The sequence below is a fragment of the Alligator sinensis genome, unplaced genomic scaffold (genome assembly GCF_000455745.1).
Source record: "Alligator sinensis unplaced genomic scaffold, ASM45574v1 scaffold448_1, whole genome shotgun sequence".
Lineage (NCBI taxonomy): Eukaryota > Metazoa > Chordata > Crocodylia > Alligatoridae > Alligator > Alligator sinensis.
The window spans coordinates 3,421,918-3,439,269 of NW_005841870.1; the positions used below are offsets into that span (position 1 = coordinate 3,421,918).

General features: G+C 41.4%; 1 protein-coding gene across 2 annotated transcripts in view; it reads right to left on the reverse strand.

Moving 5' to 3' along the window:
* Positions 1-241: 241 nt before the first annotated feature.
* SMOC2 (SPARC related modular calcium binding 2) overlaps positions 242-17,352 on the reverse strand; it is a 214,715-nt gene continuing 197,604 nt past the window's right edge. Inside the window, exons 10-13 of one of the 2 annotated variants that reach the window (XM_014527099.2) lie at positions 9,220-9,322; positions 7,637-7,911; positions 5,520-5,560; positions 242-1,916 (exon numbers count right to left, since the gene is read on the reverse strand). In XM_014527099.2, the coding sequence (XP_014382585.1) occupies positions 1,896-1,916; positions 5,520-5,560; positions 7,637-7,911; positions 9,220-9,322 (440 nt within the window). In that variant the 3' untranslated portion in view covers positions 242-1,895. Of the gene's footprint in view, positions 1,920-5,519; positions 5,561-7,636; positions 7,912-9,219; positions 9,323-17,352 lie in introns of both variants that reach the window. The other variant, XM_014527095.2, reaches the window with a different exon arrangement.

Below are 17,352 nucleotides of genomic sequence, written 5' to 3' on the forward strand. Positions count from 1 at the left end.
TGTGGATTGTGTAATTCAGTACTAACTAGCTTTTTATTATGCGGCCTCAAAAAGTTCCTAATATCAGAATGATAACGGCCCAATAAGAGCTTGGATAGCATGGATCAGTGCTGAGGGGAGTGGGAAAGTCAGAAGAAATAGGTTCTAAAGAAAAGTTTGCAATCATTTACTTCATTGACCCTCTTAATATGAAGGGTAGACATAGCATAGAAAAGAATCCACCAGACCAGGTTTGCTAGAGTACTGAGCTTTAATCTAAGAAGATGAATAAATTCAAAGATTAGCACTGCAAAAAGATATCAAATTAATTTTGAATCAAAAATGCTTTTACAAAGATAACATCTGCATCTTGGTTCCTGCCCCACCCTGCTAAAGCTTAGAGTACTAAATTCCTTTTTGTACAATTCCAATGCATATGCAGTCTTCTAACAGCACGATAGTGTGTGTGGCATTTAAATGAATAATTCTTATTTGCAACAAAGATTTCCTAGGTATGAGTTTGATCCAGGACACCATTATGATTAGTAAGTCTACTCATTCTTCACATATCAGGTCCCACACATTATTTTAAGCAAATGGAATAACATTGCTGCTCACTGTAACATCCCCTTCACATACGACAGCTTTAAATACCAGCAGAGTATTTGTCACTGCATTGATCTGTTTAACTGCTTATAATTCATTTGTGTTCAAGGGCTGAACCTTTTATTTAAGTCCCCTGCTATGAAGCTCACAGCTGCAAGCTGATGTTCCCTTAAGGCACTCCACACAAAAAAAAAAAAAAAAAAAAAGGAAAAAATAACAGAGAAGGTATGAAAACGTGTAGAAACTTCTCCCAGACAGCAAAAACAATGCCCAAGGCAGGGGTTATGCTGACTGCACCTCCTTATGGCAACTGTTCATAATTTGTTCCATGATAGCTTTACCTTCTAGTAGACCCTGGGGCATCCCAAGGAGCAGATGGGAGCTCAGCCAGGTGTAGGGGAAAGAAAAGGCAGACAAATCTGTTTAACTTTTCTTGTCTCTTCATAATTAGATTTACAATCCTGAACAAATATGCCCCTTTAGTGCTTTATGCTGATTGCAGGAACATCATCTCAGGCTCAGTAGAGCTGAATTTGAATGACACAATAATCTATCCTATTCCTTCTCAGTTTGTTTTGTTAATCATTCAAACAAAACCATAACTAAACAAAAACCCCTAACAAAACCTATAAAGGAAGGCACCTCAGAAACAGATGAAAAAACTTTTTTTTTTCTACAAGAGACTTAACCATAGAAGAACTGTTTGAATCTATTAGTGGTTGCATTTTTATTACATGATCTTTGGAAGCCACAATAACAAGAAGAACAAGACAAAATAAAACATCACCAACAGTGAAGAATCCATTTACTTGGAAGCTGCAAAAATAAGTCAGCAGCAATTTACGCACTTTCCTTAGCCTTGGAAACATCAAACCTCCAACATTGCTTGGACAAAATTGTGAATACAGTAGATTTTTAAGTATAACTACACTTAAATGACTGTACTGGTTAGGAAAAACAAGGCATATGACTGAAACCAAATTAGTTAGAGTTCAGGTTTCTATTGCAATGTTTGCCAGAAAGCTATTTTTTTTTTAAAATAAAAAAGGTTAAAATGCAAACTTTTACATCTCCAACACGTACAGGTTTCAGACAACAAAGGAAGGCACATACATTGTATGTGATAATTTTTCAAAACTAGCTTTTACATTTTCACAGATTAAAAAAAAAAGTCTGTTTAAATATTTTATTTCTACAAAGTGAATTTACATTTTAAAGTACAAAGTGCAAATACTACGGTTGTTTTTATTGCCTTTTGGTGAGGAAATCTCCCACATGTCAAAGGGATCTGCCTTGGATATGTAAACTGTTCATCCTTGCTTCTTAGAAGCCTGCTAAAAAAGAGATATTTGAAAAAGCCACATTACTACTGATGCTTTCAAGTAAATTCATTAAAATACAAAGATGTATTATTTACATTATATGAGGGTTTCTAGGCCACTATCAGGATAAGACGCCATAGTGTTAAGGGCTGTACAAATACACATGAAAAACTGACCTGAAGAGACAAAATGCTGTTCATGTAGAATGGCATAAACCTTTTTAACACCTTCTCCCTCTGACTTCCTTGAGTCTGTACTTCCTTGCGTCTGTGTTGGTTTCTGCTAAACGTAGAATTCCATGCAACAGCAGCTCTCATGTGGGGAGCCAAGAAAGGTTAACCCAGCATGCTATATATGCCTATCTTGGCTCCCCACTCACATGAGAGCTGCTATCATATAGAATTCTCTCTCTCTCGCTCTCTCTCTCTCTATATATATATATATATGTGTGTGTGTGTGTGTGTGTGTGTGTGTGTGTGTGTGTGTGTGTGTGTTTTATGGCATTTGCTGCATAGGAAATGGGTCACTGACTAATGCAACATGTACAAACAATAGGGGTTTTGTAACTTTTATTCAAGGTAAAGGTTTTTCTATTATGGATCTAATTGATACTGTGTGTGTGCATGTACATATGCATGGTGGAAACAGGAAATTGAATAAGGGAATTATTTGTAGCTACTTACCTACCTTTTGGAGATCTGTTATACATTTTACCTCACAGAAATTACGTATGAGACAGCATGGGATGGTGAGTTGGTAAATATTTTTACATTTTCTTCCTGACCGCCTGCCTTCCTCCAACCCTTCCTTTCAATGTACAGAATGTACTGAAGTGTTTGATAACTCTTCCATTTAAAACAAGAAAAGAAAAATAATGTGGCCCCTCCCGCGTTCAACTGCCCATCTCCAAAATGATGCTGACTTGATTGTTCCTTTTTACGTGTGTGGTTTATTTTGAGTAGACTCTTTTCAGGCTAGCTCATTTCCAATGGCTTACTTTCAACCGAAAGCTTTTGTGATGAAAGCCACCTCTTGCATTTGTGAGGTACATTTGTAGCCACGCATTGTTATAGTATGTAACTGCCAACACAGGGTTTGCACAACTGGCCTTAATTCAAGGCTCTCATTTCTCAGCAACAGCTTTTAAAATAATTGACGCTGAGTCAGCAAAAATACTGAAAGTTTTGGTTTTTTTTTAAATGGAACCATTAGGGCTCTTTTATGATAGATTATACATGTAAGAATCAGATTACAGGAAAAGGAGAGAGGAAGGCATATTATGCTTTGAGTGTAATGCACGTGCGCCAGTAATTGCTATTATATAATTAAAATAACCCTTTGAACATTTTTTGTGTTCCACCATAGTAATTGTTTTCAGGCTGCCTTGTAAGTGATTTGTGGGGGGGGATTTGCAAAGTTAAGACCATAAACATTTGTTTAGACAAAAAGAAACTTATTGCATCTCTTTAGTTATGAGAGCATTTTACATTCCATCAAAGGTGTGTAGGAGGTCTCTGGTTAAAACCCACAACAAATGTAGAGGTTGCCTTAGGAAGTGTGAACCTCACATCAAACAAATCTAGAGACACAGTAAGTAACAAATTGACTAGCAGCAAACAGACAAATAGCTTTTGGGGATGCTGTATCAATTTCACCTTGTGTTCTGTTTTTTGACAAGTAATCTGACTTTCTGATGGATGGGTAGGTGATGAATAATTAACCACAATTATGTCATTTTTCTATGAGAACTCATTCTCTCTTTAATGTTATTGTATAATCTCTTGAACCATTACTTTAATGTACCAAATTGCCATTGTGGCGAGAAGGACCAGGGCAGCTTACAGCTCAGAGGCCACTCAGCCCACCAGCAGCTCCCCCACAGGCTGCAGGCAGGATCTGCCAAAAAAAGAAAAAAAGGACCAGGCTCCTCACTGCTTCTGCCTTCAGCAGGTGCCAGTGAGGGGCCTGATCCTTTTTTTCTGTGGAGCTTATCTGCCTCCCACATGGCCAGGGGGTAAGCTGACTAATAGCTGCAATGCATATACTACATCAGTAAGTAGTGTAGTTTGCAATGATGCAAACTCATCTAAAACCCTCAAAACTCACATACATATAATGTATGATGCCATTAAGCATCACAAAAGTAAATTTTCATCATGTGTACATCATGACATCATCACATGTACAAGCGTCCTTGGATACAAAATGGTTGAAGTGCTTCTCTTAGTGGAGTGCCTGGCATCAAAGTAACAGGAAGTTATCCCCATGATGCCCGGATGAAGAGAACTGTTAGCATTAAGAATATAGAACTATAAAAGCATTCAGACAAAAACAGGGTCCATACAAAATGCGCAATCTTCTAAACCTTCTCTGGAGCTTTTTAGTGCATCCTGTGTATTGGGTGCCCATCTTGTCTTAATTATAACATACCCTGTTAGAATTTTGTGTGCTGTACAGAACCAAGCACACCGTCAGTAATTTCCAAATAATGTAAGGTGGTGTTATTCAGAACACTAGGACTAAAATCCTGTCCTACACAGCATTTAGGATCTCTAGAGCCATGTGTTTACCAGAAAAATAAAGGTGGCTTGCTGTAAAGATTATAAACTGTAGTCGTAACACATCTGCTGGTCAAGGTGAACCCTAAATTCCCCTTTCCTCACATAAGGTTTACATCTACCAGTCAATAGATGTTAAAGCTACAATTGCTTTGTCTGCACTAGGATTGTATCATGTTAAAAACACATATTTCTGATTGTTAAAAGAGCGTTTAAAGAGATATGTAAACTTTGTGTGGGTCCTCTGCATAGGAAAGCTGGTCAACCAGCCTGAGATCATGTGTACTTGGGGGCTGTCAGGAATATCAGCGGCAATCAGCCAAAGTCAGGGACCTGATAGCATAAATCAGGGGTGTCAAGCATCCAGCTGGTGGAGACATTCTCCCCAGCTTGCTGCACTACCAGCAGGTGAGGAAAAGTTGGGGGTGTGGCAGTGTGGAGGTCTGCTGCAGCATTTGGGGCTCCTCTACCCTGGGGGCATAGCCCTCAGAGACAGGAGGATGAGCAAAGGCTGTGCCAACGCAGCTCTGCTTGTCCGGCCACTGTCCTGAGCCCCAGGCTGGATCCACCACTGCTGTGTCCTGTGCCAGATCTGGCCTGTAAAGGCCCCCATGGCACAAGTTCAGCCCAGGGTGAGTTTGACAACCCCAGCATAAATTAAAACCTATTTAAATCTCTGTGTTGGGCCTCCCTTTCAAATGCAAAGTATCACCATATCTTAATGAGTTCCATAAGACGGTTTAATTACAATGATCCTAGACCACTTTATTCTTGAATGGAAATGTCCATGTGTGTGTTTTATGTGGTTTAAATGTGCACTTTGACTTTGCACCTTCAGTCGACTTTTTTAGTTTTCCTGAGAGAGCCTATGTGGAGAATCCCTTACTAATATGGCTGCTTGCTGAGTATCTGCATGTGGAAATTCTTCCCCCACTTCTAGCCACAGAGAAGTGAATAAACATCATCTGTAAATGGAGCCTCAAAGCTGCAACAATAGCAGTTGGGAAATTCCTTATGGTGAGGGAGAAGAGAAGAGGTTGTGCCCAGTACTCACCTGCCTGTTGGAAGAAGTGCTTTCAGCATTAGATTTAGGGGCTGATAAAGAGAGAGGGGAAAAAAAGTGCGGAAAGTGTTATGATAATGGCTTACATGTTGTTATGAGTCACATTCCCCAGAACAGGAAGCCCCCATTGTGAAATGCCATTCTACAAAGTACCGCATACTTTCTTCATAAATGAGCATTTTGTTCTGAGTATCTAACTGAAATGTGAATTTTCTTCTTTCCCCCTCTCAGTAACACAGCTGCCCACTCACTGGACTGACTTGAAAGCTGACTAACAGGATCCTTCCCAGTAAATAAGTTAGGCTTGTTTAATGAATGTTGTCATGTCCTGTGTGAATGCTAGACATTGCAAACTCATTTATTCCTTGGAATTTAATTCTAATCTCCCTCAAGAACAAAGAGCATGGAAATGTGGTAAAATGTCTGGAGACATTTCCTTCACTTTCCTTATAGAAACTGCAAAAGAGCATTAGCCTTGCCAGTTGAAAGGCATCCTTAAGATTCAATATAAGAATGGGAAGACTGTCATGTGCATTTAGATGGCTAGTAAGGAGCTACAGTGCATTAACCCAGATTGCTACTCTGAATCCAGGGTGGGAAGCAGGTCCACGAGGCTATTACTCCACCCAATCTCACAAGAGAGTGGGTGGACAGAGGTAGGGTGTCGTGGTTAGACCGCTATGCTGGAAAGTCAAGCAGATGACATTTCATGTCTCCTCTGAGTGACAGTGGGGCCTAGAAACCAGGTCTCCTGCTTTTTTGGTGAATGCTCCACTCATCTGGCTCTTGGGGCTAGAACACGAGAGAGTCCTTCTCCATCTAACACCCATTAATCATAGGTTTCTGGTTAGCTATACTTTTGTGAATGAGACATATGTATCCATCTGCAAAGGGTGTGCACAAGTAGCTGTTTACCTGCCCAGTGATTGTATAGTCTATTGCAGAAGTTGGCAACCTATGGCCCACAAAGGTCTGATTAGGCCTGCGTTCTGTTAATTTGTGCTAATCCCCTAATACTGCCCAGCTCTCCAATTTAGCCCCAATCTGCATTCCATGGTTTGCTAAGGGAAGGCTGACCCCCTGACACTATCCCAACTTTTTCTACTCTGTGCAAGGGGCTACTCTCTTGCTTCCCCACTGCATCCTCTGTTTTCTGTTGCTGCAGAATTAGCTAATCCAAACTGTCACTCGCCATGCTTTTTGGTGGTGTGTTTTTGCCATGGCTCTATTAGGAGAGTGAGTGAACAGCCCCCAGCACAGAGCAGGGACAGCTGGGGTGGCAGCAAGGGAGCTATGACTTTTGTGGTGGTCAGGTTGCCAGCTGTGTCCCACTATTAGTAACAGGTTATTGAACCCCTGGTATATTGCATACAGGCAGTCTACACATTTGTGTCCACAGGCAGGGCAGTGGCAACGTATAGGGGGTGCACGTACACCCCCTGAGAGTACTGGTGCACCCCTGACAGGTTGCGCTCCCCACTTAGGTGATGGGCGGAGGGGGCCAGGCGGGAACACTGGGGCCCCCCTGCAAGCTCCAGCTGGGGAGTGGGAGTGCCAGATGAAGCGCCACAGCCACTTCCAGGAGCACCATGTCTGCTTCCCGGTCAGACCCCCCCTGTCGGTCAGCAAGATTGGCCATGGGGGACCCCCTCCCCCTCCAGTTGCTGACTGGTCGCTGTGGGGCCACGTGCCCATGAGGCAGGGCATGTTGCTCTCTGTGCCTAAGTGCAATGGAGAAAGGGAAACAGAATTCTGCCTCAGGAGCCTAATTTTGCTTTACACTAAGACAACTGTAAATGGCTCCTGTGGTGCAAAGTTGCCTTAATATGTCTGTAAATGGGTAAAGCCATTATTTACACCCAAGCCTCTTTGCTTTGACTCAGTATTTTAAAGGAGATGTAGGCTGTTAAACATATTTCAGTTTCTTCATTTGTAAGATGGGGGTTAATGACATCCATCCATCTATTTTCCATTAAGTGTTTTTCCCTTTTTCTCTTCTCACACTTGTAATATCTTTTTGTAACATCCTATGTGTATGTGCCCTGTGAAATATAATATCTTAGCCTGGTTTTAAAAAATCTAGTTAAAGAATAGAAAAAGATTCTTACTATGGCGTTTCTTTGTATCTGCTTTACCTTCTTCTTTTGTTACTCCCAGGCAGCCCATTAGTTCATGAACTGACAGAGATTTGTCATTGTTCACATCACAGTATTCCACAAACTTCTTCACACATTTTTTTGGTTTTGACTTCTTTCGCAGAAATCTCTTAAATGGCTTGATTTCCTTCTTTCCAATGTCACCACTGGAATTTTTATCAAGTTGCTTGAAATACCAGTGGACAACCCTCTCTTCCAGAGTGTGATTCGGATCAGGTTCTGAAACCCTGAAATAGAAACAGAACATTATGCTTCGCTTCTGCTCACAGAATCCTCTGTTTATACTATTGCACAGGAACTATTAGATCATTACCAGTGATAAGGGTATTTCTTCTTGTGGGTTTTTCAGTGAACTAGGGTGGTTAGAGAAATCATTAGGAACTAATCTTTTCTGTCTTTTGAAGCCTGAGTGGAGCAGACCAGTGTGCTCCAAACAAACACAGGTCCTTTGAGAAGAGCCAGATCCAGAGAGAGAAAACACAGAAAGACAAAGGGAGCAGTGAGAATCTATCTCAGGGAAGGCAAGGATGCCAAATTATGTTTTTACCATAAAATAGTGAATATATAGAAATAGCTCCATCTCTTATGATTTAATGATATAATTAGAAAGGAGGCATAGTTATTAACGAAAAATACCAAGTGATTTAGTGTGTAACAGAATGGAGGGTCTGGAAGCCGGGTGGTTATCTTACTAATAGCGTCAGCACCTCTAGGAAAGGTTGCACTGCAACAGGCATGTTCATACAATGTATGATCATACAACATTGTATTTAAAAGAAGAAAAGGAAACAGTGCTCCACTTGACATAGAATCTATTTCTAAGATGAATTAATGGAAACATCTCATTACAAATTCTACAATGAGAAGTGGAAACTATTATTTTCGTTTCAATGTGCTGTTTAAAACTCTCCGTTGCAGAAATTGAGCTACTTTACTGGATGACCCTACTACTTTTGCCCACTATTTAAATATAGCTCTCCCTCTCTGCTACTTTGATATGTTACATGCTAAATTTCAGATTAAAGGCTAAATTGTGGCTTTAAACTTGTTTTATGATGAAGCATAGAAAGGAAATATTTTACTACAGAAATTAAAAGCAAAAGGACATTTCTTTATATGAGAGAGAAATAACAAAACACAGAATACTGAATCAGACTGGGAATTTGTATAACTCAATACATATTTTTAATTCCAGCCTATGTAACTGCATTTTCTATAAAAGCAGGAACACAGCCCACTTCCTTCAAGTGAAGTGCAAGCAGTATGAAAACAAATGAAGACTGGGATGACTTCAGCTTACCTGTAACTGTACTGCTGCCATTGCTTTTTGTAGTTTTACTTTATGAATACAGCCTATCATAATAATTCTTCAGGAAACATTTCTTAACTGTTCTAATAGGATCTGTTTATCTGGTGTAAAAGTGGAAATAGAACTGCTACTGGAAAGCAATTCTATTACAAATTACAAATGTAACCATAACTCTTTTAAAGGTCCCTAGTACAGATCCATTTCCCATCAGTCACGTTAAACATACCTGCTAGAAGACAATGATGGATCAGAGACTGCGTGTACCATATCTGTGGAAAGTGCATCTAGAACACTGGTCAGGAACTCGTTCTTCTTGGCCCCTGGACAACCTAGAAAGACAACAGATTTTCTTTTTCCCACCCCCTTTTTTTTTGTATAATATCATAATTTAAGTTCCAGAAAATATTTCATTCTCAGCAGTAGACCTGAACCAGAATCCAGACTCCCATGAACTTTGGAGAAGTTCAGAACCTGATCTATAGCCAAGCTCCTAGATGCAGGCCCACTTCTAGAATGGGAGAACAGATCCAATATCTCTTAAAAGTGGAGAGGTCTTGATACAGCTCTAGACTCCATGACTTGGTTCCATCTCCTACAGCTTCTAGATTTTTCTCTGATTTGTAAAATAATTACACTGTTGGTATCATGTTTTGAAAATAAATAATTTGAATTGTGTCTATTACACAGATAATTTGACAGTGCCGAGTGCAACGCCATGCCTTTGTGCTTAGATTTTCTCCTTTATCACTTATAAATATTGTTTGTTGAGCACCACCAGCATGCAGCGTATAATCCCTCTGGCTAGGGACAGACATTACACATAAATCAGTTTAAGTAATCAGAAATTGGTTTAAACCTGTAACAAAACAGATGTTCACTGCTCATAAACCAGTCTGAAAAGCTGAAACTGGTTTGAGATAAACTTGGTTGAATGTAGTATCAGACTTAACTGATTTTGGTCAAACCGATTTAAACAATATCTGTCTCAGACCCCTTGCTGGTTTAAGTTAAATCAGACTCCCCCAGCATCCTGGCATGCTCTCTGGGCTGAGCAGGGCTCTCTGCTCCACAGCAGTGCTGGCCCCTCCCCTCTGCTCCCTGGATGCAGCTCCAGCAGAGACTTGTAGGCATAGCAGCATCTGCTTGGCTTCCTCCTGCTTTCTCCCTCCCATCACCACTCCCTGTTAAGCAAGAATCCCTCATCCCCTCTGCCTTACACAGACACCTCAGCATTAACTAGCAGGCCACATGCTGGCTACAGTCCTGTGCTATGGCAGACAGCAGTGTCGGCTTAGGGCTTTGTGGAGCTGAACAACATCTCAGCTGGTAATATCCCTCTGTTCCTTCTTTGTTAAAGAAGAGCTTGAACTAATGAGAGAGGCTGTTTGTTTTCTGATGGGGGTGATGAATGCTGATAACATTGCGGATAAATGCTGTTATCAAGGAATGGGGGAAACTCTTCCTAATCCTAATGAGGCCTGGCCACATCCCCCTCAGTTCAGCCCTGTGGAAGGGAAGGGAGGGCTGCTCTAGCACCCCCTAGCTTCTAGCCTGAGCCACTGCAGGCATGTGCCTACACGTCTGAGATGTCTGTCCAGTTACAGAGTGATTTAGCCTAGCCAGGTAAGACTAACCTGCAAAGATTAAATCAATTCAGACTCAGGCTTTCTAAATGTTGGTCCCTAGCCTCTGTGTCTCTCTTCTCCATCTGTTAAATAGGGATAATAAGCCCTTCTCCCACCATTTGCTTATCTTGTGAATTTAAGCTGTAAACATTATGGGACAATGAGTCCCTCACCTTGGTTGGTACCTTTAGGACCACATTGAAACTACATAATCATAAAATGATCTCTGCTCCTAAAAGTTAATATTCTAAAAGGGATTGACAGCGTATGTGATACATCAGATAAAAATGCACTAAAAAGATCCAGTTTCCAAGCAATACAGCTGGGGTACAAGGATTCAGTTGACATTCACATAGCACTTGACAAGAAGATCCAAATGTTAGATTCTCCTATACCTATAAATGGTTGAACTAAATTCCAGTATAATCCAAATACCCACTAACTTTGTATATGGTCAGGGGGCACTAGGGACTGGAAGCAAGAGTAGATTTTGGCAGTTCAAGGCTATCTCTAGAATATTAGTAGATAATTCTTCCATGAAGCCAAGTTATTCAGACATTGGCGATGTGTAGAGGGGGTAAACACAGGTGCATGTGCACACCCTGAGCATGGCAGTGCACCCCCTGTAAAAAGGCACCACTGACATTGCCAGCAGTACCTACGGGAAGTCACCACTCACCCCTTCACCCACTTCCACGCTACTGACAGTGCCATAGCCACCTGTGGGAGCTCCCTGCTTGCTGCCGCCATGCTCCTGCTGCCAATAGTTCTACCACCACCTGCAGGAGCTTGCCCTGCCCTCCCCAGCCTCCGGGGGCATGCGGCGTTCATGTACTCACGTGTTCCTTCACTAAGTTGAAGAGGAAAATGTTTAGAACTCTTGTGGAGAAGGAAGATTAGTCAATCAGTAGGGATTCATTATTTTATTAGACTTCAGAATGACCCTTGGAGCAGAAGATGGAGTTATCTGAAACTAAAAAGCCTAGTCTTGCCTGGAAAGTTGTTCTTTAATATGTCCCATGTTGATCCAAGGAAATGAACTGTTATGTTATGTTACCCCTGAGCTGTGGTCCAGTATGAATGGGCTAAGCTGATCAGTTATTGTGTGTAGCAACAGCAGCAGCCACAGCACATTATTATGTCTAACACATTTATGCAGTTATGGGTTCCTAATCTCTTCTATTTTTCCCTCTGGCACAGGGGAGATTTTATTCATATGACTGTAAGAGGCATATCACAGGAATTCATTGAAGCAAGTTCCACTATACTGTATGCACATATCTGAAACCAGATGTGATTCTCTCAAAAATGTCCCTGTTTTCTATAGGATCTCTTGACTTCCCTTTAGTTATGTTTGTTTCCTATACAAACCATAATCCAAAGCTCGGTACATAAAGGCAGTGAGGCAAGCACTTTAAATAGAAATCACATAATCATAGAAAAATAGGGTTGGATGAGACCTTGAGAGGTCATCTAGTCCAACCCCTGCCTGAACTATCCTATAAAAATCAATTGTTTAGCCCATTAGCAAAACTACACAATCAACCCCAACACAACCACAAGACATAACACCCTAACCTGCCAAAGGTAAAGCAAAGGGACCACAGCAGCCAACATCAAGATGCCACAAAGGTTGTTAAAATATGCTCTAGAGAACCAAAGAAGAGGGCCATTCTCCTCTCTACACAAGAAGGTAAAAATACCCATAATCCATACCAATCTGAATCTGGGGAAAAATTCCTTCCTGACCCTAAATATGGTGATTGGTATGACCTGGGGTGGGGACAAGACCCTCTAACAAGGAATCTCCAGGTTTAAGTCCCAACCAGTCAAAATCTCCAGCTTTGGCTGCAGCCAACACCCAGTGCTTCTGAGAAAGTCTCAAAAAACACCCCCCCCCCAAAATTCAGGGGGGAAATTCCCCATGTGGTAACCAGCAAAGCCTAGAAGAATGGAAAGCATCAAACACTATACATTCTGCTCTGTGACCTGGACACAGCAAGCACAACTTCACACATCACACCCTTTTACTGGGCAACCATAATTCCCCTTTCTGTATTCCCTCCATACACTTATCCCAGCTTCTTTAATCTTCTTTTACAACTAAGCCAGTTATGGAGCACTACTTCATTCTCCTGCTGCTGAGTATGATTCACTCCAATACCCACCTGCTTTAGACTGCAGAGTTCTTCCCAAGCTCTTCTTATCTCCCATACTACTCACTCTATGTCCCAGCTATTCTAAAGAAGTACAAAAACCGAAGGCATATTGTTCTGAATGATTCATAACACTGTTCATTGAGGTTTCAGCAGTGCTGGTATTCTCCAAAGCAAAATGACTATTGGTAATTTAGAGCCATGCACTTTAGATCATGTAACTATTTCACACTGCTGTAGGTGAAGCCAGAAAGTAGGCACACAATGCAACTGAGTGATGAAGGCAGGAAAACCTTCTTCATTTGTGGTTTGAACTCTGACAATGTGATCCAAGATAAAAGTGAAAACTGTTTCTTGAGAAATCATATTTTAAGTATTTCTTCAAATATCTAAACACAATTTTGCATTGTCTGGGGCTGGAACCCAGTTCAGTTACATTGGGCTCCTATACATATTCAGGGAGACTTGAGGGAGGTAATTACCACACTCCAGCGGACTCCAGTGTCACTTGTATCAGCATCCCTGCACTGAAAAATGGCAAAGGGGGCACTTTAACTAAAGCTCATTTGACAAGCTTTAGTTAAATCACCCTGCTGCCATTTTCCAGCATGAGGGTGCTGATACACATGATGACACTCTGGGTGCTGTAATTAGTATGCCTGTCAGAGCCCTGGTAATTAAAGCCCCCCCCCCCCCCTCCCCCCATACACACACACACACACTTCCTGGAGCACATCTATAAATGCCAATAAAATCTAAGTGTGCTCTAAGAATGAGGCAGGTGGATTGGAGTGGTAAAATCAACTCCCAACCTTGGGTCAGAGGGATGGGACTCCGGTGCAGTTTATCCCACTTTGCTTCTCTTCACTTCTACCACCATTCCTCAAACTATTGCTTAGGACAATGACTATGGCTCCGCAGCTAGCTGAAGATACTGAATTCACAGGGCTTCAAATCTTTTGACTCTTCCTCACTGAAGCCTTCTTTACTGCCCAGGAACTACAGAGGGGCATACCTGCCTGGCTGCTCTGTCCTTGGATCTTTACAGAGTCTTCATTCAGGACTAATGGTAGGTCCATATGCTCATTCTGCACTGCAAGGAGGAGTGTCTAAGGGAGTGTCAGTGAGGAGAAGCTACTATCGGATGTTGGATTTCTCTCTCTTAAGCCACTTGTCTCTCTTTCCAGCCTGGCAAGAAGTTAAGATAAGAGTTGACTCAAAATGTGTCAAGCGTGTTCTGAAACTCAAAACAAATATTAGCCTGAACCTTTTATGATGTTGAAAAAAGTACTCATATTTTTTTTATTAGTCATTTCTCTCTCACTCTGTTTTTATAATATGTCTCTGCACTTCCAAGTTCCATTTGGGCTTGGAAGCAGAAATATCCAAATGCTAAAAGAAGAGTTGTTTCTCTAAGAATTCCAGCACAGTTCTGCAGACACAAAAGGTTCCAATACTGTTCTGATGACCCTCCAAATTTATCAATGTTTATAAAATGCTTGCAAGCTTAATTAATCAAAAGCAAACTATAAAACTGAGATGCAAAGGCTTAAGCTGTTTAAATTAACTCATGATTTTTGGGTGCCTGATTTATGGGCTGCGATTTTCTGAAGGGGAACACTCACCACTTTCTGAAATTTGGGTTCTTTTTCAAATTTATCAAGTTGAGCATTCACTGGCACTGGCCAATTTTGAACACATGTGTGTAGATTCTCATAGATCTTCTTAATGAGAACTTCATATTTTAAGTACAGCACAGGTTTTTAAAAAAAAGGATGATAGACCTGATAATCAATTATACTTACCATGCTTTTAAATAGAGCTTCAGGAAAATATCTTTCCATTATAAAAAGGTCAAATGTATTTTTCAAAATGTTTGGACATGTCTACATGTCTTCTGCCCAACCCTAAGTGTGCTGCCAACAAAAGAAGCACAAGAGACAAGCAGTTAGACAGAATAGATGGCTTATAGCAGCCCTGAGTTATCTGTTCAAGTTCTCTCCCTCAGAAGAGCCTGTGAACAGCACAGGAAGCTGGAAGGGGGCATTCAGGTCTGCTTCATACTGCTTAAGGCCACTCTAGGCCTGGATGTGTTATACAGTTGTCAGACTGCAGTGTGCCTGGGCAGCAGTGAATGGGCTGGGATTATATTGTTGGAGACAGAAACAGGATTGGGAGGGAAGTTGTATTGATATAGTTAAGACAACTTTTTCCCCAGTTTCTTACAGTTACTCATTGGGTGCTGACAGACATTCAGGGCCCAACTCTAACTCATGACACTTTACGTAAAGCACCATGAGTAAGAGCATTCTGAGCCTGCCCAGAGAGCTGAGTAGCCACCCCTCTCTCCAGCTGAGAAACTGCCTCTCTCCTCAGCCCCACTCCACCCCAGTGCCCCTTCCCAGTTCCGGGGCTCTCACCATGGAGGGAGTGGGGAGGAGGGAGGGGCAAGTAAGTGGCAGTGATCTGCTCCCTACATGAGCTACCAGCTTGCTCAGCCTGAGCTGAAGGGGTGCAGGGGTGGATTGGAGCCACATACCCCAACTTGGTGCACCTGGCTCAGCTCCCCCCCCCTCCCATACCCCAGTCAGGAGATTGGGGGTGACCACAAGGTGTGGAGGAGCTTGATTCCCCCCTCCCCCCCCACACACACACAGAGGCTGTGATACAATGGGGTGTTTGGGCTGGGAAGCATCTTTACTGTCCGAGCCCCCAAGGTCTGGAACAGCCTGCCACCGGAGGTGGTTCAAGCGCCTACAGTGAACACCTTCAAGAGCAAACTGGATGCTCATCTTGCTGGGATCCTATGAACCCAGCTGACTTCCTGCCCTTTGGGCAGGGGGCTCGACTCGATGATCTTCCAAGGTCCCTTCCAGCCCTAATGTCTATGAAATCTATGATATCACATGAAAAAGTAACCCCAGGGAATACATGTTAGTTACCTAAGGCATTCTAAAGCAGAGCACATTCATCTGATACTTTTTTGTCAGCCACTTTAAAAGTGCTTTAAAAATGCAGCCATGCATGTGTATCACAGCACAACTGTAGAATACTTTCAGGGACCCAATCATGTGAAAAATGTAACTTCTGTCTGCGCCCATTGTTGAAAAGCTGAAAGTGAAATCTGCCTGTCTAAAGTAATATTTTTTTCTCTCTTTCTTTCCTTTGGACTGCATGATGCACTCATCAATACTGCACTGATGCATAATTTTATACATTATTACCTTTGACCAGAAAAGTAGGTAAAACTGCAGATTGCCAGCTTTATCAGGAAGAAACTTACATCATCCCCCAAGACCCAAACCACCCAAAGCCCCACCTAAACCTGGGATCCAACCTGTATGTTTCGGTTTGGAGCTGATTCCAATACCTAGTTAAAGTACTGGAACTCCATTTTAGATCATTTATTCCTGGAGAAACTTTTTATTACTTTTGCTTTTGATTACTTACTGAATCTGTGAATTTTTGGCTTTCACAGAACATTCTACTGAACACAAGCTAAAAATTGCTATAGTGCTTTGGATAACCTAGAGAATAATATCATCGAAGAAAGAAATGCAGGGTAAACCGTTGCTTATGGGCACTAACTTTTCTCTTTTTCCTGGAGGAGATATTTTTAGTATGTTAATTTAGGAGCTACATCTCAATTTGTCATGTCAATTAGTAACATCTTTCAGGCACATCTGGAAGAAACAAAGGGTATGGTTTGGATGTTTTCCACTGGTTGCTCTTCTAGCTATTGGGTATACATAATGTGCATACAGATTTAAAAATCAGAAGTTGGCCAGTCACTTGTGGGGCAATGCCAGATAAGAAAATAAATCAATTCACAAGAAAGTACAGAACATAAATGTAATAGTTAAAGCTCATTCACAGGCAATTTTGCTTAAGATTAACTAGAGTTTCTAAATGTGTGTTCCATACGGTTGCATGGCAATTGACAGTACAAGAAATCCCGTAAGAGGAAAAAATAAAAAAGCTTTGCTGTGAAGTCAAATAAACTTTTGCTGTGAAACATTCCCTGTTCTAAATTGACTATGGTACTTAACGTGAAACAAAACCCCCACAAGATCCTCACCCATTTAAGCACAAAGCCAATATTCAGTTTCTCTCAATTATAAAATATGCTGATGTGTGGACAGTTATGTGGTAATTACTACATAGTGAAATCTCTGTCCTTTGCAGGTGTTATGAACTCAAACTAATTCTCTGGAGCCTTCAAGCTGAACTTTAATTTTCAACAACTCTGTGGATGAAATGGCAGAAGGTGGGGAGCTTGCATTTGATTGTACTGAATAATTCACTCTCAGTGGACTGGGTACAGAAAAGGAAAGACTAGTTTGTTATGAAGTGCTTATGCTTCTCACTATGGCATACTTGCTTCAATTTCTTCTTGTACAGCTGCCTATATTGTGTGGCTTTGACAGCTTACATAAATAATTTGTTGGTAAAGGGTTGAAGTTGAAACCACATGGTGTTACACTGCAGGTTCAGAGATGTAACACAGAGTTAAGTGTTTACTTTAGGGATAGTTTTACCCACAGTATGTTCTCCATTCAAACACAGAATAGGCCTTAG